At 42.7% G+C, this 22,627-nt stretch overlaps 1 protein-coding gene across 7 annotated transcripts in view; it reads left to right on the forward strand.

Annotated features, from left to right (window-relative positions):
- DENND1A (DENN domain containing 1A) overlaps positions 1 to 22,627 on the forward strand; it is a 489,116-nt gene that overhangs the window by 213,212 nt on the left and 253,277 nt on the right. For 6 of the 7 annotated variants that reach the window (XM_045790973.2, XM_045790978.2, XM_045790976.2 and 3 more), the window contains 3 exons: positions 12,008 to 12,077; positions 17,543 to 17,623; positions 22,184 to 22,237. In XM_045790973.2, coding sequence (XP_045646929.2) covers positions 12,008 to 12,077; positions 17,543 to 17,623; positions 22,184 to 22,237 — 205 coding nt within the window. Of the gene's footprint in view, positions 1 to 10,430; positions 10,688 to 12,007; positions 12,078 to 17,542; positions 17,624 to 22,183; positions 22,238 to 22,627 lie in introns of those variants that run through there. The other variant, XM_045790977.2, reaches the window with a different exon arrangement.

Raw genomic sequence — 22,627 nt, forward strand, 5'->3', positions numbered from 1 at the left:
TCATATCCTACTTTCTCTCTTTGTGCCTGTCTGTCCTTCTTCCCTGCTTTACCTGCCTGCCTGCTTGTGGTGATTGGTGTGCTGTTCTGTGAATTGAGACAGAACTGCTTCCCTGAAAGAAGTTAAGCATATGGAAAAAGTTGCCAAGGAAAGGCATTGAAGCATAGAGCGTAAATGGGTTTAAGAGACAGCCAGACACTTTTATAGAGAGATTTGCGATTGAATGATATAGCATTCGAGCAGAGATCTGGGGTGGAAATGAACTTAAATGAGTGCTATTCGTGGAAAACTGATGCCCTGTCTAATCTAGCATTTCCTTAATTGTCACCATAAGCATACATTTAAAGCTTTATATTTTAAATTCAAGAAGGCAGCATAGTCTGTTTAAGAATCTCCGACACAGGCTATGATTTTTCTAGATAAGTTCTTAAAAATACACATCTAATGTAGCAGAGGCATTGGGTCTTGATATGAAGCACTGGAAACTTAAAAACTTAAAAAACATCAAACATTTTAAATCAAGCTATTTATATCTGCGTTTCTGAATCGAACATGTACGCTAATACCTAGAGCAATAAAGAGTGGACACATGACTCGTGTCCCTGGGGCTGGCAAAGTAAGAAAACACGCCGAATGGTTGGGAGGCAGCCAGAGCTGGATTGCTCCGAACGCTTGGAGCAGAGGGACTTTTGGAGGCAAGCTTTCATTTATCAGGGCATTACGGTGAGAACCACAAGGTAAGAATTTCAAATCCTAATTTCAGGATTGATCATTACACTTGATCGTGTTGTGCAACTAGTGTGTTGCAGGGAGCGAGGAGGATAGAAATGGTACAGGACTAGTTTTGTGTCTGAGCTGTGCTTTTGGTAGTTGTGTTGGCCCAGGTACATCACTTTACTTCTCCAAGACTCGGTTTTCTCACCTATAAAATGGGATGATGATTCATCTTCTAGAGTTGTAAAGAATAATATTTCAGAGCACCGGAAACTTGGTAAATGTTTTTCCCCTTCCTCCATTAGCTTTCATTTCTTAGCTCTAAAATGAGAATAGCATCAAATGGTGTCTCAGTGGGTTCATTAATTTTGTTGTTTACTCCTGAAAGTAGGACAGGATTTCTTGTGTAGCCGTTTCTTCCCCTTGTTGTGGTTTTTTCAACAGAGACAATGTATTTCTCTTTTAGTCTATGAAAGATTCTGTAAGGTGGGCCTTAGTTAGAACCTCACTAACCCATTATATTATATTACAGTAGTAATTTAAACCATAGAATAAGATGCTCTGAATGGGGAGAAAACTTGCAGGTGTGTGAATACAGGAGTGGGCAGCATCATAAACTCTCTTAGGAAAATGTTGAAAGGCCTTATGTGCTCACCCTCTCTGGGCTCAATGGAAAATATCTGAGAATTACACTCAATTGTCAGTGCAGGTGTCATTACTCCAAAGATCTTCTGTTACCAACACTTCACCGGTGATAACAGAAAAGTGCCTCTGTGCTTTCCTCCTGAGCAATCTCCCTCAATCACAGTAACGCTGTCATAGAAAAGAAGACGGCAGATCTGCTCTCTAAAAGCAACAATTATTGAATACCCATCAAGAGAGAAAAGAGCCTTGTTACCAAAATCAAATCCAAGTGTGTGTTTGGGTAGATTTATATAAGCACAGATGTTTTATGGGAACTTTCTGTGTTTTTTTCCTAATGCAAATTAATATTTCTACTCATTCAGTACATGCAATACATTTTCCTGCATAGATGTAATAGGTATCACAATGGGATGCTAATTATGGACATAAATCAGAGATTTTTGAGCTTAACTGGCTACCATAATAAATTTACAAGTTGAGATCAGCAGCTGTGAGCAAAGCAGAATGCTCAGATTGAGTGAGACTGACTTTGGTCTCCCAAAGGGGGTTGTTTGTTCTCCTACTTAGGCTCCTCTGACTTTTGCTCTGACTAGCACCAAGAGTGTGATCTTACCAGGCAAAAACCATGTTTACTCTGTTCCAGGCACAGTGGTTGGTGCACTCACATAGGGCACCTTCACAATTGTGTGAGAGGGGGTAGTGTATCCCCATTTCATGCACGGAGGAGGGCTCAGGCCACAGGTTGGGATAGAACTGATACTCCAACCAGGTGGGTCTTCTGACTGCACTCTGTGTAAGGTTGATCAATACAGTGCCATTTATTTTTATTTTTATTTTTTTATTTTATTTTATTTATTTGACAGAGAGGGAGACAGCCAGTGAGAGAGGGAACACAGGCAGGGGGAGTGGGAGAGGAAGAAGCAGGCTCCCAGCGGAGGAGCCTGATGTGGGGCTCGATCCTAGAACACCAGGATCACTCCCTGAGCCGAAGGCAGACGCTTAACGACTGAGCCACCCAGGCGCCCCAACACAGTGCCATTTTTGTGGGAAGACTTTCAGAACCTCTCTGTTCCTTTTATGCACCTCTATTATAACAGAGACCCTGTGTTGCAGACATTGTCTGCCCGTGTGTCTGCTTCCCTCGTTAGACTATGAGCTCCCCAAATACTAGGACCCTGGTCTCATTCCCCACGTACCTCACACAATGCCAGGCATATACTGGATGGGTCTTAATAAGTGTGGAGAAATATGTGGTTTGATGAATGATTGACTGCAACATTTGTGGAACGAATGATCTAGAAACGTGTGATGTTTGGACTGTAAACGTCACTTCAATTTTAAGTTCCGGAAAGCGTTTATTGAAGCTTAATGTGGTTAGCTCAGGAGGATGTGGTGTGCTTTTCTTACAAGGAGGAACGTGTATACCTTGGTGCTAAGGCTGTAGTTTGAAAACTGTGGACCAGCCCACATGGGTGGTTTTGTTGTGCTTACAGACGGGAGTGCTCATTGGCTGAGGATAATAGGGGAGAAGATATGTCTTATAGAAGGCAGTGTGGTTGGGATCTAGGGTCTTCTCTACTTCCCACCACCAGTTAGGAGGGAAGGGGGAAGGCATGAGAAGTCTAGGACTGGAAGAGAGGAAAACGCATGGTAGAACTTTTCTCTTCTGGAAGTTTGGAGACAAGAATATCTTCTGAAGAGCAGGAGAATTAGGTTGCAGATGGGAGAAGAAGAAAAAGTTTGGAGCAGACTCTCTGGGGAACTTGGCCTGATGCACTAACAGAGGATTCTTGAGCAATTTTAAAGACTCACCTGTGCTTGAAAAATTAAGTTGCCAAATTAAAATAATCAGCTTGGTTTTGTGACATTTTTCCATAGTACTTGAAATAAGAATACGAAAAGTAGGGGCGCCTGGGTGGCACAGCGGTTAAGCGTCTGCCTTCGGCTCAGGGCGTGATCCTGGCGTTCTGGGATCGAGTCCCACATCAGGCTCTTCTGCTATGAGCCTGCTTCTTCCTCTCCCACTCCCCCTGCTTGTGTTCCCTCTCTCGCTGGCTGTCTCTATCTCTGCCGAATAAATAAATAAAATCTTTAAAAAAAAAAAAAAGAATACGAAAAGTAGATAGTGATGTTTACTTGTATTGGAGGGATAGGCCAGGGGCAAGAAACCTTAACTTTGTGCGTCCTTCATGATCGACCTTGACTGTTTACGCACTCTATTCTAATAATTTGTCACAGACTCCAGCAGTCCCTTGGCAGGGGTCATTTTTGGTTCTGGATCATTTTCCTACCAAAATGCCCTGCCTTCCAATAAGATTAGTTGACTGTTACTCCAGTGGCAGTGGACTTAGTAGAAACTACAGGCATGAGTTACAACTGTCAAGGGAACTTACTGAATGTCTAACTTGTGCCAGGCACACATTAGAGACTAAACAGTCAGCCATGATCCCTGCTCTCATGGTGTTGACACTACTGGAGAAGACAAAGAAAAGAATCTTGCATTATAAACTATGGTGAGTCTGCATGGAGGGTCAGCCCAGAAGGGCCTCACATTCTGGGAGTAAAATGTGTCTATTGAAATGGGGACCAAATTTTTATAGTAAAAATGAGGGGAAACTTTATTTAGGATTTTTATCTAGAAAAAGAAATGAAACTCAAATTTTAAAAATAAATTGGTTTCAACAAAAAACTAGCTTTTATTCCAATAATGCATTCCTTCTGGGATAGAATAAATCATGAGACAATAATGATTTTTTAGGGGAGAGGTTATGGTTTTTCTGACATAGTAACACTTTATGTTTGACTTTCTCAGCATAATCATTAAAAGAGTAATTATTCCAAAAGTATTTGAGGACTTCATCAATTTCTCTCAGGCCTCTCTGAATCCTTTGATATTGAATTCATTTTCTTTTGTGACTGTTGTGCCAGTGTCCTTGTTTGTTTTTTGAGTTTTCTCTTTGTCCCTTGTTACCTGGTCTGATGCTGCCAGGTCTTCGTTTGTTGGCCAGTTTGCCGCAAACCTGAGCGGGTGTCCATCATCTCAAACAAGGGCTTCATGAAATCCTGCATCCTTTGCAATGGTTGTAGTTTTATTTCCTTTTGTTGTAGACGTTTGACCAACAAGACACTGACAGAGGAGCAGGGAGAGATACTAGGTCAAACCAGAAGGGCTGAGTGGGAACTTACTGGTTTAAGTGGACACAGCATTCGTGAGTATTTTCCTCTTGTAAGGGCTGATGCTTTCCTATTCACTCTGGTGACTGCAGGGCATGAGGACTTCCTGGACCGAGTTCTAAAGACACGTCTGACCCAGACAGAACCAAAAAGAGCTTCCCAAAGCTGAGATCGGCCGGAATGTTAGGCAGAGAGGGGCGGGAAGAGTATCCCAGGCACCAGCCTGGGTGTGTCTGCATACCTCACTTACATTAGTTAGGTGGTGAATCTCTTTCAGAAGAGGAAGCCCCGTCTTAGAGAGATTGTGTTCCTGAGGTGTCACAGCTAGAGAGTATCAGAACTGAGATTCCCCCAGGGTTCTTTGACGCAAATCTGTGTTGTCTCCAGCATATGCCATGCTGCTTTGCCTTTTTTTTTTTTTTTTTTTAATTGGGGGGAGGATTGTTTTTTGAAAACTTTAAATACTGAATGCCAAATAGCCTTAACCAGGGGATGCTTTGTCATCCGATGAATCTCAGCAAAATCTGACAGGAAATGAGAAGAGAAAGGATACCTCTCTTGGAGTACCCAAGGTGGAGTTTTAAGAGCTCCTCAGGGAGTGGAAATCACTGAGAAAAATTGAAAGACCTTTTTCTATGTCACTCTTCTTAGCTTTAAACTCATTCCAGACCTAAGTTAAAAGCAGCTCTACGGTACCCAGGGAGGTACCACTTCATTATATCGCTAATAGTATGGTGTCTGAGTGTTTAAATGTTAAAATTTTATTATGAAGTACTTTTCTTTTTATTATTTATATTAGAACCAGAACTTACATTGATCTTTTTAAAAATTATGTATAAACTAGATTATCTAAGATTTTCTTTTTAGGGTAACAAAGTGGACATGTTCTGGTAAGGCTGAGATCTGCTGGACTGTGCCGAGGGGGGAATAATCACTTTTTACCTAGTTCTAAATACTCATCCTCAGAATGTTACTTCTCTTTAACCAGCCCTTTGGTCCCCCGGTAATTACAGAATAAAGGGGAGGCCCATCAGTTTGGCATATGACAGGCCCCTGGAATCTGGCTTTTTTGACCCCTACCTTGCCGTCTGTCCTGAAGCCTGCCTACCCTTCTCTCTGGCTATTACAGCTGTTCACAGTTCTTGAGTCAGGCCCAGTGGGTCAAACCTGCAAGTCATTGCTCATGAGATTTTTTTTTTCTATCTTTAATGCACTCTATCCCCACCCCTTCCAGCCTTCCTCCCATACACTGAGAACAACCTCTTTGAAGACTTCACTGATGCTCAGTCTTCTCTGTGCATGGGGTATTGACTCCCACAGTTGCAACCAGACATTCTCTCTCTTACCTGCCTCTCCCTTTAGCCATGGTTTAAAATTTAAAATTTTATTTTCCCAGCTCATATTATTCTCTATACTCTAATTGGTCTACTTATGCTATTTTTTTTTATTATGTTATGTTAGTCACCATACAGTACATCATTAGTTTTTGAGTAGTGTTCCATGATTCATTGTTTGTGTATAACACCCAGTGCTCCATGCAATACGTGCCCTCCTTAATACCCATCACCGGGCCAGCCCATCCCCCAACCCCCTCCCCTCTGAAGCCCTCTGTTTCCCGTAGTCCATAGTTTCTCATGGTTCGTCTCCCCCTTGGATTTCCCCCCCTTCATTTTTCCCTTCCTTCTCCTAATGTCTTCCATGATGTTCCTTATGTTCCACATATAAGTGAATATTTTTGATAAAATGAAAGATCCTTTAGATTCTCCCTCTCCCATTTTATTTCAGTTTTGAAACAATAACGAACATATAAAAGGGGCGTCTGAGTGGCTCAGTTGGTTAAGCGTCTACCTTCAGCTCAGGTCATGATCCCGGGGTCCTGGGATCAAGCCCCGCATCAGTCCTGGGATCAAGCAGCGGGGAGTCTGCTTCTTCTCCCTCCGCCCGTCCCCCTGCTCATGCTCTCTTTTTCTCAAATAAATAAAATTTTTAAAAAAATATAGAGAGAAGATTTGTGAGTACAATACAAATGCCCATTTGGGAGATGTTGCCAAAATAATACCCACTAACCCCCAAATACTTTAGTGTGTATTTTTTTTTTTTTTTTAAAGGAAGCATTGTTGGGGCACCTGCCTGGCTCAGTTGGGAGAGCAGGTGACTCTCAATCTTAGAGTCTTGAGCTGAAACCACCATGTTGAGCATGGAGCCTACTTTAAAAAAAACAAAATACCTTTTTTTTCATAGCTACATTACAATAATCAAAATCAGAAAATTAGTTTTGACACAGTACTACCATATAATACTTGGACCCCCTATGTATGAGGGGCAAGCTGTAGTTTAGAATCACATGTTGCATTTAGTTGTCTTGTCTCTTTTGTCATCTTATTCTGGAATAGATCCTCAACATTTCCTACACTTCTATGAACTTGACATTGGCTGTTAATTTGTAGAAAGTCCCTCATCCTCAGAATTGGGTTCTGCTAGAATATGATGGAAGTCTTCGGTATTGTTTCACTGCATTCTGTCAGTTGGCACACTTCCAGTTTGTCGCAGTGCTTAAGGTTGTGTCTCCCAGGCTTCTCCCTTCTTTTTCCCTTACAATTAAAAAGTGTATTCTGAATATCCTCATCTTATCCTCGTCAGACTTCCGATCATTTATATTAGTACAGACTCATGATTTTCTATTTTATTTATTATTACATAATCTCTTTTTATCATTATTTGGTTTGATGCTCAGATTGTCATAGATTTTGTCGGTAGGAGCCCCTCCACACTGGCTTTTGTGTCCTGTTGGCATGTCCTGATCTTATGTGTTGAACACTGCCTTTTCTCTAGCACAACAAGATATTTCCCAGCCTCCGCTCTGGAATCAGACATTTCTTCAAGGAGCTCTGGTTCCTTTTAGTGAAGAAGGGTCCTTAGAAATCAGGATCTGGACACTAAGCATGCTCATTATAATTGGGGTGTCTTTGCTTCCAGGGCCCCTCAGTGGCTATAGCTAGAGAATCTATGTATGTATAATGTACATATACACATATGTATGCACATACATACATTTGTGTTTCTGTTTCTTTTATTTGTCTCCATGATTTCACACAGTTACATCCAATTCCAATACGACACCATAGATTCATTCCTGTTCTCTCCTGGTCCGTATTTGTAACTCTCTTCTCTGATAGTAGTAATGGTTGTCATTACATATTTACATGCTTGATCAGTCTCGATCAGACTCTCACTGCTGTAGCTACTTTCCTCCATGGCTGCCCTTCTCACCACACTTGGACTCTGACCTCTTAGGCACTGCAGCCTCCTCCTACCCTCTCAACTGCTTGGGCTCTGCCTCACCACCCTTCCTGGAAGCCCTCCTACCCATTTAGGCTTTGATATCCCACACTGAGCTGCCTTCCAGATGCTCTTTTTATTCCTCTTAGGTTCCAAAACCGGTCTAGTCAGCCTCTTTCTCCTGACATAGATGCTTTCTTACCCAGTGCCAGGCCTTTCCCCTACTTAAACACTGCTTCCCCCCCTCTTGAGTTCTGATGTTCCAAGCCACGCCTCCTTCTGGGTTTCTACTCTCATGACCTTGCTGGAGCCCTGACTTTCCCTCACGAGGAAATCCTCCTCACCCCCCTCAGACTGTAGCACTCTGGGCCTGGTGGCCCCTAGAGGAGGATTTTCTCCTCCCCGTGCTTGAACTCTGACACCCTGCTCACAGCTGCTATTCTCTCAAGTGACCACCTTCCTCGGGTTGGTCAGTGTCTGCCTCCATTGCTCCCCATCACACACACCCCTGCTTTGCTTGGGCTCATCTGATGGCTTTGAACTCAACTATTAGCAAGAGATGTGGGAGAGCTTTTTAACTTTTGTAATGGTTTTCTATCTAAATACTTATGACACTGGAGTGGGATCCCATCATACATACACTTATACAAGGTCACTTAGACACATGCGTATATACACAAAACAGTGGGAATGATTATCCTGACAGTCCATTCAGTGGAGCAAGATTAGAAATGTAAGTCATCTGTCCTCAGTCGGACTCAGTTCCTGAGTTCAGCTGGAGGGTAAGCAGCTCACCAAGCTGACAGATTGGAACATAGACAGTTTTCATTCAGTATGTCCTCCCAAGCTCAGGCCAGCTACTTTGTGTCTACAAAACCATGTCTGCTCTATGTTGGGGACAACTTAAAGGCCTTTTACAGGTGATTTTTACCATGGGCCATTTGACTCTAAGCACTATCTCTCGAACCTGCCCCTGCACATCTCACAAAGACCTGTGATAGCCCACGTCAGTGAAGCCATGTGTGTAGGAATACTTGGATGCTGCCTGAGTTCTTCTCAAGTTTATGACTTCGTATTGCCTCACACAAAACAAAACCCCTCCATTTGACTGTTAGGCCAGGGAGCGATGGCAGAGCCTGGGACAAAGTTCCCAAGCCACGGATCGTGGCCAGTGCCTGGGAAGCAGGCTTGTCCATTTTGGCTTTTCCCCATCAAGGAAGGCTCTTTTGATTGGCCATGATCATTTTATAACTTGATCCAAAGTCTGAGCTAAATAAAGCCCTTGGAAAAGAGTTCCAGCTTCCCTCACACAAACTGTTTTGTTGTATATGTCTCTTTTCCCCACTAGGACCGTGGCCTTCCTGAATGCAGGGACTGTTTGTTGTTTGTCTTTTGGGCCCTAGCCTTGGACTGAGCGCACTACACGATGGTGCTCTGCATTGCGGGCTCCAGTGGTTGCATAGAGGTGGCAAGTGGAGCAGGCCCAGAGGTGTTTGGAACTCCTTTAGATGTCCAGGGACGAGCAGTGTAATGGAGTGTTTGTTTCCTGTCTCTGGATGGGGAAGTAGTGTTTACTCCATGATGACAGACACGCACAAAATGGAGCGGAGGGTCTCCATATCCTCACCTGCAACCTCGCAGGCAGGGCAGAGCTGTCGTGCCAGCGCTAATGAAGCAGTACAGGAAACGCCACTGGATAAGGTTCAGCTGTGAACCCTGGCCTCCCAACAGGGGAAAAGAGGGATCCTTTGAAGAAGAAGACAGCTGGGTTTTGGTTTCAAGACCTTAACACTGCCATCACTGGATATTCATCTGTCAGTGCACAGGGGACAACATGTGGGGAACAGTTGCGTCCGGTCAGGCCACAGGGAGAAAGAAATGGCCGATCTCCAGGGTAACCACGAAACGTCCCATGGCTGAGGGTTCTGCTTAGTATAGGCAAAAAGAATTGATTTGGTGAGGTTGAGGCTGTGTGTGAGAAGCTGGGCACTCTGGTGTGGGCCGGGCGGCCCTACCACGTCACCCTCCCTCAGTCCCCTAGCAGCTTGTGGGCCAGTTGAACCTCGTGGCAACAACCACTTTCGTGTGTACCACAGTCCTGAATTATCAGAGACCCCAGCCTGCCCCACGTCACTTCATCAAGAATTCCTAAAATGACTTCGGCTTTTTTCTCATTTTTTTGAGGCCATGATTTCCTTGCAAGAAAATATTTTCTCTTCTTCCTCCCCTCGCCCCCTTCCTGACTTTGAGTTGCTGGATTTAACTAGTGGTATTTTCTCTTTCAGGGGGGATAAATTTGTAATCCTTGGTTGAATTTGTTTACTAAGAGTCCTCTAATCTGGGCAAGAGTTTTCGTCTGAGGGGATTTATTGTTCCCACTATAATGGCTTTTAACTCAGCCGAGGTTTATTTAACAGAATAGGAAGGGAGAAACTTATCTCCTCCCTAATCCCTCTCGAATGTTTACATTGCTCTGCCAAAGTAAATGCTGTGGAAAGTGGCAGCACTCATTTGCTGTGTAATAGTCAATATGCAGCTGCCAGAGCTGATTGAAACATATTAACATAAGTGATAATACTGTCATAGAAGTGAAAAGTTAAGTTGCTTATCAGTATATTTTGATAAGCTACTTAAATTTTACAGTAGCATGTGCTGGCTTCAGACAGACGTTAATGATGGAGAACTGTGCACTTTATCTGTCCTCTGGATTGCCTCTCACTTCATCTATTACCCTCGCCAGTACAGCTGGTAATCTGTACGGGGTGCTGAGTTCCCTGCGCCTGGTGGGATCCGCGCTCCGCTGCGCGTCCAGCTCTATCAGAAAGGGACCCCGTGCGCTCAGCAGGGCAGACGCGAGCAGGACTGCAGGAGCTTGGTACGACACCCTCCTCGCTTGACTATATGTCACTTTGGAAAAGTTTCTTAATGGAGAATAAAGCCATTTAAATTAAGTGACGAAACTTCTGGGCGGCGGGGGTGGGGGTGGGAGATGGTTCACCAACAATTCTATAACATTAACATGCCTTTGCTCTCAGTCTTTGTTTAGTTGTGTTTGGTCAGTCAACACTGAGCACTGATGGTATGCCAGGCTCCATGCCTGGCCCCAGGAAGACAAAGTGAAGAAAGATGAGATCCTTCCTTCTCTGTGCACAGTCTGTTAGCAAAACAGACACACCATTGAGTGCCGCATGGTGTATGGAATGTTCTAACGGGAGTATGCATGTCACCAGGGCAGCGCAGAGAAGAGGGAATTAGGGCGTGAGGGGCGGGGATGGGGAGCGTGTGGAGGACCGTTAGGAGGGTGAGTGGAAATCAGCTAGCCTAGACCATGAAGGTCAGAGGGAGAAAGGGGCCAAGTGTATGCACGCTTGTGCAGGCTTGAGGCTGTCTGGCCATTCTGGGATGGAGGCTGCAGTGAGAGAGGAATGCATGTGGGGAAGTCGAGCGGGCAGCCAGTCAGGGACCTGACAACGGAGAGCCTCCAATGCCATCCTAAGAAGTCCAGTAGTGAGGGGGCACCACTGAGGAACGGGATCTGTGGGCCACTTAGATGTGCATTTTAGAAAGATTATTCTTGAAGCCCCACAGAGGATAGAGTGAAGTCAGGACCAGACTGTCCTCGGAGTGAAGGGGCACCGTGGTCAGGACCCAGTAGAGGGCAGTGGGGACAGAGTGTTAGAGCTCGTCCTGCAGTAAGTCTGGAAGGGGTACGGTACAGGTAGGATGTTTGATGCTACAGTATGACTGGTTTCAGGCTCGTGGGGCCTTTGGGACACCTTGCAGACAGCAGCAGGGGGAGTGCTGTATGTATGTGTGGTGTGTGTGTCCAATCATGCGAAACTTGCACAGAAGCTTCCTGGAAAGGGTGGGTGTGGTGGGAGAGGCCTGGGGGGCTATTCAGAGATGGTTCCTGATTGCAGAGTCTGCTTTGAATTTCTTCCCTGTGAACCTGTTCTAGCTCTGAGGCGTGGGAATAATTTATAATGGACATTCAGTCCTCCACCTTACAACAGGCAGTTTTTTTAAATCCCAGAAATAATTAGCAGTCTACCAGTCTGGGTTTTCAGCAGCCTATAACGGGAAGACTCTTCAGGTTGTAGAGGAAAAACTGAAATGTACCAGTCTCGAATTAGCTCCTGGTTGAAGTTTTTGACCTGCATACTAATATTTCATGCTTCTCCTCTTCTTTCCCCAGCTATCTTCCCTGGTTCGAAGTATTTTATAAGCTGCTTAACATCTTGGCGGATTACACGACAAAGGGCCAGGTATTTATCTTGTATTTGATTCTTTTTAGCAAGTAACTTCAACTTTTTTGATTATTAAAGTAATACATGCCTTGTATTTCACCAAAATGTTTACCAAAAAAGTAATGCATGTCTTATAGAAAGTTTGGGAATTTTGGAAATAGGAAGGAAGAGAAAAATCACTCCTGATATGTTTCCCCTTCCCCCTTCCCAAAAATAACAATCACTAGTATTTCGGGATGTTTCCTTCCTTTACTTTTTGAGTTAAAGGAATAATAATAATAATAAATAGACCCTTAGCATTCAGAGTTAATATTCTGATATCGGATAGCTGATATTCCCAAGCAGCCCTGGAAGTTCATGACATCTGTTAAATTATAATTTTGCTGAGGCACAAATTTGAATTGCTCGTGTCATGCTGCAAAGCTCAATTTGTGAGTAAAACACTTAACTGACAAGTGACCTAGCCACATGTCTCAAGTTCACCTTCCAGTAAGGCTTTGTTGTGCTCTTTCAGTAAGTTTTTTAAGGGTCTGAAAAATTACTTAAAAAGTTAGCTCTACTTTACTGTACTTTTGGAAGAAATGATTTGCTGAAGTGTCTTCCATGGATGTCAAAGGCCAACTGGGCCTATATTTAGACTTTCATAGCTCATATTTTTCAGGTGCTATAGTTACAGAAGCATTTCTCCAGGCTAGTAAAAACACATTTTTCATGGGTGCATAGCATTTTATTATGGACCTTGGAAACATTTCCCTATTGTTGGAAGTTGTTTTTTGTTTTTTAAGATTTATTTATTTTAGAGAGCGTGTGCACAGGCATGCACACACAAAGTGGGGGAGGGGCAGAGGGAAAGAGAGAGAGGGAGAGAAGCAGACTCCCCGCCAAGCGTGGAGCTTGACATAAGGCTCAATCTCATGGCCCTGAGACCATGACCTGAGCCGAAATCAAGAGTTGGACACTTAACTGACAGTGCCACCAAGGCGCCCCGATTGGGAGTTTTTATTATTTGGGATTTTTTTTTTCCACTGTAAGTATAGCTCTTAGCATCTTTGAACATAAAGCGTTTTCTTCATTTTGGATTATTCCCTTAAGAGGAGACTCTCGGAGGGGCCATTTATAGGGCAGTGAACATAAACATTTAAAAAAAAATTTGCAAAACTGTTTCCCAAAAGAATTGTACTGTTTTCTTAAAAGATGCCCTTTACTAGGAATGTATGGAGTGCCTGGCTCACCATACTCTCGCATATCATTTGTTGAATTTGTTATTTATTTGACAAATGAACAGTCTCATTGTTTTAATTGCATTTTTTTTATTATTAGTGAGTTGAATATTTGTCCATATATCTAACTTCTTAAATTTTCCTTTTTGTAAATGGCCTAAGATTTTTAATTGGTGATACATTATTATTAAATGTTACAGAAATTTTTTTCTCCTCATACTTTCTACAGAACATTAGATCCATTTACAAAAAAAAAAAAGGTGCCCTGGTTCAGTAATACTGGGGTTGGATAGAGGGAAAGCTGTGTTTCATTTTTGTGTCTTTAAGATTCATGCCCTGGTGGCTCTGAGAAGGTCCTGCTGTGGAGAAACGTGTGTTACTCAGTACTTCCCATCTTGTTTGGTCCCAGACCCTTTTTATTCCATGAAAAATATTAATATTCTGAGATATTGATGTTTCCTAGAACATACTTGAGGAAATGCTGCTTTGGAGAAAAAGTGGAAAATGTGTGTATAATGGAGAAATCTTTCCTTCAAGTAAGATTTACTCACCAGCAGTGTATTCCAGAGGCCACAGTAAAGGGAAGGAATAACTAATAGAAATGGCTTCCTAGGTCACTACACTCACCCTGAAAGGATGGTTATGTATCAGGAAATTTTGTCATGAGGGAAGTGATTTATTCTTTGAAGTGATTTATTCTTTGATGAATGAATTCAGAGGCTACCTTGGGCCTGTTCATCGATTTATGTTCACAATTCACTTCAGTCAAACATTGAGGTTTTCACTCAAATTTGAGAGATATCATTAGTAAATAGAATTGTATCACATGTAGGCTCTTAACAGTCTTAGAATTGGAGATTGACTCACATATTTTTTTTCTTCCATATTTATGCTTCAGTCAAAAGACAGTAGACTTTTAAAAACATGTCCTGTGGTACAGAAAAAGTTGGGTTTGGGGGCGCCTGGGTGACTCAGTTGTTAAGCGTCTGCCTTCGGCTCAGGGCGTGATCCCAGGGTCCTGGGATCAAGCCCCACATCAGGCTCCTCCGCTGGGAGCCTGCTTCTTCCTCTCCCACTCCCCCTGCTTGTGTTCCCTCTCTCGCTGGCTGTCTCTCTCTCTGTCAAATAAATAAATAAAGTCTTAAAAAAAAATAAGTGTTTACATCCTCTCTCCTGTTATACATGTGACTTGCTTCCATTAGCCTCCATCAGCAGCCATTCAATGTCCCTGGTATCCAAAGATGGGTTTCCTTTCATTGCAATAATAATTAAAAGAAAAGAAAAGGTTGGGTTTGTACAACCTGTGCATAGGGGAGATAGGATTATTACCCCGTAGAATTAATGCACCAGTTCTCTGGGCCGTTGCCCCAGGAAGGACCCTGCCTCTTGGAGAGTTGAGTTGTGATCAGTGATGTGTTTTAGTGGAGTCTGTTTCCCCCGTACCCAGTACTCTATTAATTTTTTTTCTGGTTAAAGGAATTATGACACAGATGATAGGAAATCTGTCTACAACTGGCTTGTTGGCAAGATGTGGGTCATCGGATTAAAACAGGAGAAAAGAGCTTTTATTAAAAAAACAGAATCGCCTCCCCAAGTCCAAAAGTCTTTGGGCATGGTAGGCTTCAACTGGGGGGTGTGGGGGTGGGTAGTGACCATGACGGCTCAGAGCGGAGTGTTGGAGCCTAAGATATATGGTGAAGGTATCTGTCTGGGTCATTGATCCACCATGGTTATCAGACCCTGGATGGGGCATTGAAGGCATCCCTGTGGAAGAATTGGCAGGGGCTGAAGAGGGTATCTGAGCTGGAGAGCAGCCTGGCTAAGAGTGTTGAGAGTCTGAAGGATGAAGCGGTTGTTTATGCGTGTGCAATAGTAGTGGCAGTGGCTTGGCACCAGGTATCAGAACTCTAGGAGGATCTAGAAGGATCCACAAGGGAAAGGGGGCAGCAGTGGTCCAGCACTGGGATGTTGGAGCCTAGGGTGGGGAGGGCATTCTTGTTGGGGAGGAGTGGACAGTAGCAGCCTAGCATTGGATGTCTCTATTCAGGCAGGGCAAGGAGGGCCTCTGGGTGGATAGGGTCAGTCATAAAAGATTGGTTACATACAAATAAGTAAATATATTAAGAAAATAGGATTGATTCTTCATTTCTATAGAATTCAGTTACAAATATGAAAAGGAAGGAAACCAGAAGGATTCCTATGTAGGATTGGAATTAGAGCCGTTAGTGTGAACTGATGGCTTTCAATATATGTGATATAGAAATCAATAAAGATGCATATATTGTGGGTCTCTGTGTGCATAGTATATTTTCTGGTTCTAACCACTAAAAGAGTCTGGGGATAGCAACACCCAGGTAGCAATGAGTACACCTAGTATGCAAATCGTTTTTTCTAAATAACATTTTCCACTAAAAGGAGCCAGGGCTCTCTGAGGAAATGTCTAATTCTAGAGCCAGAGCAGGGAAAGTAAAAAATGAGCCTGGAATATCTTTTTGTGCCAAAAAGTGCTCAAAGGAATTGTTCAAAGCATGATGCGGACATGTCAGAAAGACACAGAAGTGAGCTTGAAATGAATAAGGGGTTCCCACTAGTCCAGTCTGGGACAATTTGAGCATTAAAACAAATAACAATAGAAAAGAGTTGTAGCCATTGAATAAAACAGGAAACCACGTATGCTTACAAAATAAATAAGTAAATAGATAAGTTAAAGTTTGCCGAGGAAGGGGATGTTTACATAAAGTATCACTCCACAGAATGCTTGCTAAGCACAAAGGGAGAATGAGTGCCTTCACAGTGGAGACTTCAGAGAATTAATCAAGTGATCAAAGTGAACATCATGAGTAGTGGAATGAATTGAAGTCTGAATCAGTAGGAAACATCAGGTAATTGAGAATTATTCCACAAAATGGCTGGTCTCACTGTCAAGTGCCTGCAAATCTAGGAAAGACGCAGGACCTGTTCCAGACTGATGAAGACCAGAGAATCATAACTAAAGGCAACATGTGATTCTGAGCTGGATTATTTTGCTATCCAAGGACATTATGGGCACAGTTGATAAAACTTGAAGGGAATCTGAGGATTTGATGGTAATGTTCTATCCATGTTAATTTCCTGATTTTGACGATTAGTTGTGGTTGTACCAGAGAATTTCCTGTGTATTTGTAGGTGATGAAACATAATGTCAGCAACTCACTTTCAAGTAGTTCAGGAAATAAAAAATTGCTGTCCTATAATTGTGTAAATTCGAGGTTGTTTCAGAGCAAAATTAAACATGTGTGCATGTGTACACACATTCATTTCTCTGTGAGACACTTGAATGATCAGAGTTCAGATTGAAGCAGCTTTTTAATCTGGGCTCATCCTCTTTTTCCCTCTCCTTAAAATTCACTACCCAAGACTGCTGTGAAGCAGTGGAGAGGTCTCTGGGCTCGAACACAGTAGCTCCTGGTCGTGCAACTTACTAACTGGCTGATCTGAGCCACGTTGTTTCACCTTTCAGAGCCTCAGTTTTCAATCTGTGAAGTGGGGTAGTTGTGAGGATCAAACAGATAACAAATGGAAACACACGTAAGCTTAATACTATTGTATTAGAACAGACAATTCCACAGGGTGGGAGAAATGGCTTTTGCATAATTCTGTAAGCAGCGTTCTTTTGAGCATTTAGAAGTGAATCTGTTTTCAATCGAATAATTTGTACTGCTTTGTATTTCATTCTGTGGCTCAATTTCACTAATTAAAATGCACAGCCACCATACTATATTGCATGCTGTTGTATGTAGTTCATTTTAACTTTCCATAATTGGATGCTGCTGTGTGTATCCAGTGAACACTCAATAAAATTAATTGAGGGTAATGATGATGAAGACAAGATCTATAGTGTCATCGTTATTTCTCCCAACCACCCCCGCCCTGTACGCTAAGGTTGTTTGCATTTAAAAGTTGTTGCTATGGAGTTGAGAGGATAGGTTTGCTGAGAGCTTATGGTATATGATCCATAAAAGGCGGTCATGGTAGGTGTCTCACTCAGTAGAAAATGTCAAACTTGGTGTGGGAGGATCTATTTGGCTCTTATATTGAGCTATAAGCAGTGTCTTTTGTCCAACCCTACTTGAATATCAAGCCTATTTCTGTCCTGGGGCCAGCACCTCCCCAGCCCCCTCAGTCATGAGGGCCTCCAGCTCACTATGTGCCCAGACCTCCCTGCAGGCCTCTGACTAAGGGCTCAGCCTTGCTTTTGTCACTTAGGCCTTTTCTTTCTTTCAGGAGAATCAGTGGAATGAGCTTCTTGAAACTCTGCACAAACTTCCTATTCCTGACCCAGGAGTGTCTGTTCATCTCAGCGTGGTAAGTGGGGGCAGAAAATTAGCCATCACTGAGAAACCATTTCATTATTAATAGTGAGGTGGAGTTAGCTGAACAAGATCGTCTTTTGTTGTCTGCACCTTCCCCAGCCCTACCTCCAAATACTCTGAAACCTCTGGACTCAAGACAGGCCAAGGAGCTCAGTTATCTTCCTTTCTCTGGGATTCTATAAGGAATGGGTCGCAATTGTCCCCAGGCTTCTCTCCTCCCGGTTGTCATCCCATCACTAGCATCTCCTAGATGGTAGGTGCTGGGCTTGGAATGGCCCCTACCTGCCTCCTCAGCCCCCATCGTGGGGCTCCCTGCCTCATGCTTTGCCTTGCAGCACTGCTGTGCATGCCTCTTTGCCCATCCTGTCACCCCTGAACCTTCAATACCGCATCTCTCCTCTTTACCAAGCTGGCCTACATTCATCCTTCAAAACTCACCTTGGATATTATTTCCAGAGAAATCCTCTCCTTAACTCCCGTCCCCAAGGTTTAGTCAAGGTTTTCTTCTTTGCCTCAAGCATCTTGTACACTTTGCAGTGCTTAGTCATACCACATCTGTTCTCCTATCTTGGCCACTGGGCTGTATACCCCTCAAGGACAGGAATGGAGATAGCCTAGCATAGTTCTGGCCTACAGTAATAATTGTTTCTTTAAACTCTTTTAAATACATGCTACGTGATATGTAGTACGCTGGGTGGAAAACCCTCTGAACTGGGAAGTTGCAGTCCTAGCTGGAGTTTTGCCAGTGACCTGAGTGATCTTAATTAAAACCTTTAACCTTGTGGACCTTGAGTTCCTCATTGATTGGATAAGGCATCAAAAGAGGTGTAGGGGATCTTTTTCATATTTCAGTTACTGGAATTCTCTAATTCTCTAGGTCAAGCCCTTGTCACCACCTTCATCAGAATTCTCAGATGGACACCCTTAGGCCAGCTCTTGATTAACCAGGGGCTATTTTCCCTATGTTGTGGGATCTGAATGTTTAAAAAAGTTTTTTTGTTTTTTTAAAGATTTATTTCTTTTGAGAGAGAGAGAGAGAGAGAGACTCTGTGAGCACAGGGTGGCAGGTGAAGGGCAGAGGGAGAGGGAGAGAGAGAGAGAATCTCAAGCAGACTCCATGCTGAGCATGGAGCCCAGTAGGGCTTGATCTCAAGACCCTGCGATCGTGACCTGAGCCAAGATCAAGAGTCGGACGCTTAACTGACTAAGCCACCCAGGCTCCCTTGAATGTTTAAAAAGTTTTATTGGATGTGAGGGCGATCTGGCTATGACATCTGTCACCCCCTTAATCTAGCTGATCTGGCTACCTAGACAGGTGTCCCCTTCCTCCCTCACCACTCCACATGCATCCCTCCTGAATTTGTGTGCTTGGTCAAAGAGGACAACCATCTCCGATAAAGGAGGACCGTTCTTCAGTCAAGGGTATATGAGTAGCTGCTCTCCCCTCCTAGAACTACTCGAGGTCTAGTTGTAGGAGAATGTAGGGTACAAGCTTCCAAAACTCTAGACACATCCAAATGAGGTGTTGGCATGTGGCAGTCTGCCTTTCAATAGAAAGATTGATTGATTGATTGATTTTTAAAATAATAGAAACTTTTGTCTTTCATCTTCACTAGAACCAGGTACAATGTTGCTATTTAGTGGTTAGTATCTTGGTATTTGCCCTCATAAAGAAAATGATCATATCTTACAGGTTTTTTTTTTATGATGAGCAAGTTGAAAGCAGTATTACTACCAATAACTAATAATAGATCTTCTGTTTTTAAAGTTCTTAATTTCTGCCAAGTGTGCATCCCTAATGCTCAAAACAACTCTACAAAACAGAAAGTAGTGTTCTCATCTTACAGATGAGGCTTAGAGAGGAAAAAGGTACTTGCTCACCCAATGCTGTGTGGTTAATAAGTGAGAAGTTTGGGGTTCTCAAACCGAGGGCTAACTTCTAAGCCTATGTTCCTTCCACTAGGCCATGGGTGTTGAAAGAAAGGGAGCAAGGAAGGACGTGGTAGAGGTGTTTGCTCATTTTAATAGGGCATAGGAGAAGGAAAAGAATCTTGTTAGAGAAATTCTCGTAGGGAGGACTGCTAGAAGAGATGAAGAAACGAGCTTTAAACCTGCCCAGGTCATTGCCAGATAGCTAAACAACCTTGCCTTTGTCTCTGTCCCTTTTCCTAAACCAGCTTGATCTCTCTGCTTCAGTCTGTAATGACATCCGACAGGTAGCTGTGGAGTAGCCTGGCTGGGTCACCAGCTGCTGGGGAGGAAGGGCCACTCCTTCCCCTGAGTGGCTGCCAGGCCTCAAGGACAAGCCATCCCAGGGGCAGGAGAAGAAACTGTTGGGGGGAGGAGGTGCAGCTGTTTCGTGCCAGTGGTTCCTAGGAATGTTTCTGACCTCCTCTGGTCCCAGCATTTCATGGGTGATGGAGCAAGACAGAATCTCAAAGGACAGCCTGGGGACGACTTGGTTTTGGAATTGCGATGCCTCACTATTTACAACCCATTGCATCTGTAAAGGCAGATATTTGTTTCTTTCCTGTTCATGAGGAATTCTTCTCTCCATGTTGCGTTTCTGATTTTGAAGGGTGAGTCTCATCTAGTTTATAAAGCCTGAAATGTGGAAAAATGGCCGTCCTTGCCTTTGTGTCTTCAGAACAGAATACTTGTGTGTGTCTGATATAGGTGATTGAGAAAAACAGAAATGTAAACATGCAGTAATAACTTTCTATTAAAATATGCATGGAATGCTAGGCACTTCACATATGTTAACATTTATTCTTCGTAACAGTTTTAAAGTAAATATTTATGATTCCCATTTACAGGTTCAAAAACTGAGGTTCTGAGCTGTTTAATGAGGTTGCCTGAGATCACCTAGCTAAGACGTGGTGACTCTGTGGTCTTTGTGTTTTCTCCCTCACTCTGCCGGCCGTTATGTTGTCACTGCATCACCCACGCATGTCCATTACCGAACATTTCCTGGGACTCCCTTCTAACCATTTCATATAGAAGTTGGCTTCTCATGGCATCACATTTAATCTTGTATTTTACTTTTGCTATTTTAATCCTCACTGTTAAATTGAATCAATTGTTAACTACTTTTCATGCTACATAATCTCTACTGTAGTACTTGATGGGTAATATTTTGGCACAGACGTGCAGCTTTTAGAATGATGCTTTGCAGAGTTTTTTTTTAAAGTGGTCTTTTCATAATTTTTTTTAAATTTTTACTTTTTAGTTTATTTCAGTTCAAGTGGCTTTGGCTATAATTTGTTCATAAAAAGCATAGGTATCCCAACTTATTACAGTGGGAAGAGCATAGCTGTAGTGCTATAGGCCTGGTTTCAGTTCCTGTCACCTGCTAGCTGTGTGAACTTACTACCCTAAGCCTTAATTTACCCATTTGTAATATGGAGATAATATGTATCTTAAAATTTGTTAGGGAAATTATTTGTAATATTGATACAAATACCTGGCATAAAGCCTTCCATGTAGCGGGTCGATAACTGTTGAATATTAGGCAAGTAGCTCATGCTATTATTGTTGTTGTTGTCATTACTGCAGTTGTCCCTCGGCCTTTCATTTCAGAAGTCTATACAACTCATTCTTCTTGAGACCTACTTATTTTGCAATTATCTAAGAATGGAGGGGAGGGACTTCCTGAAATGTCACTTGGGGGTCCAGGTTTGAACTTAGGCCCTGGCTAAGCTGACCTTCTCTCTGCGACCTTTCCTGCCCATTGTACAATCCCATCTTTAATTGGCCAGCACCAGACTCTCCTTTCCTGCTTGCCATTGTCCTCCCAGTCTTTAGTAGCTCAGAGGAGGTGTCATCAGTCCAGCCTGTTGTCATTTAACTCAGGGACATATGCTTGTTACATACATGGGGATGCCTCCTTGAAAGTTCTTTGAATAGGTCAGGTTTTCAGCTCCATTGAGTCTCCCGCTCACTTCACTTGAGATTACACTGGAAGTCAGGAGGCTTCTTTGCAGAGCATGCTTAGGGGACAGAATTCTCCACACTTAGCCATCTGTAATGGTCTCAGTGCAGCAGTCCTTCAGCTGGAGCTGTCCTTAACATCATTTGGGCCTTTGGGGCAGATTTTGCCCACAGCTTGTATATGGATATAATCTCAGATGCTAAAATGAAATGGCAGGTTTGGTTGGTAAGACCATTGCTGAGTGAACCTAGTGATACTTGGTCCCTTGAGTCCACTTGCCTCATTGAACAATAAATTATGAAGCCTGCAGCTTTCATGTGTTCAGAAATGTGCAAACATTGTAGGGAAATTTAGCCTTTAACCTCTTTGAGCTGTTCATTTTTATTTCCCAAAGAAGTTCATCTCTCGTAGAAAAGAATTCCATCTACCAAACTGGTGATTTAATGTGTGTGGCTATAACCCGGCATTATCCAAAGAAAATACTCTGTAGTCATTTCCTGTGAGTAAAACTGTTTCCTCACCTGAGTGAGGAACTACCTTCAGATCATTTACCTGATTTCTGAGTAATGGGCTTATTGCTTATTGTTGCAAAAGTAAATAGCATTTGCTTTTCTTTTCCAGCATTCTTATTTTACTGTGCCTGATACTAGAGAACTTCCCAGCATACCTGAGAATGTGAGTACTTGCTGGGGGGAGAATTAAATTTTTATTTTTCTTTGTCTTTTATTTACTTTTAAAAGAAAATAAAAGGATATATTTTCCCGTTATAAAAATAATGCGTTACAAAAGCAAAAACAAATAGAGAATATTTGAAAAGTAGAGACAGTATAAAGATAAAGAGGGATCATTACTCATACTTCTCAAAGGTAATCACCTATTAACGTGTTGATGTCTCATTTTAGTCTTTTTAGGATGTATTTTTTACATATTTAAAATCACTGATTGCATATGCATTTTTCCATCTCATTCATAGAATCCTACTTGTTGGCTGTGTAATATTCCATTTACTATGTAGTTTACTTAGCTCTCCCTTCACTACTGTGCATTTAGGTGGTTTTTAGTTTT

The sequence above is a fragment of the Ursus americanus genome, chromosome 18 (assembly GCF_024610735.1).
Source record: "Ursus americanus isolate L20-20 chromosome 18, mUrsAme1.1.p, whole genome shotgun sequence".
NCBI classification, from domain to species: Eukaryota; Metazoa; Chordata; class Mammalia; order Carnivora; family Ursidae; genus Ursus; species Ursus americanus.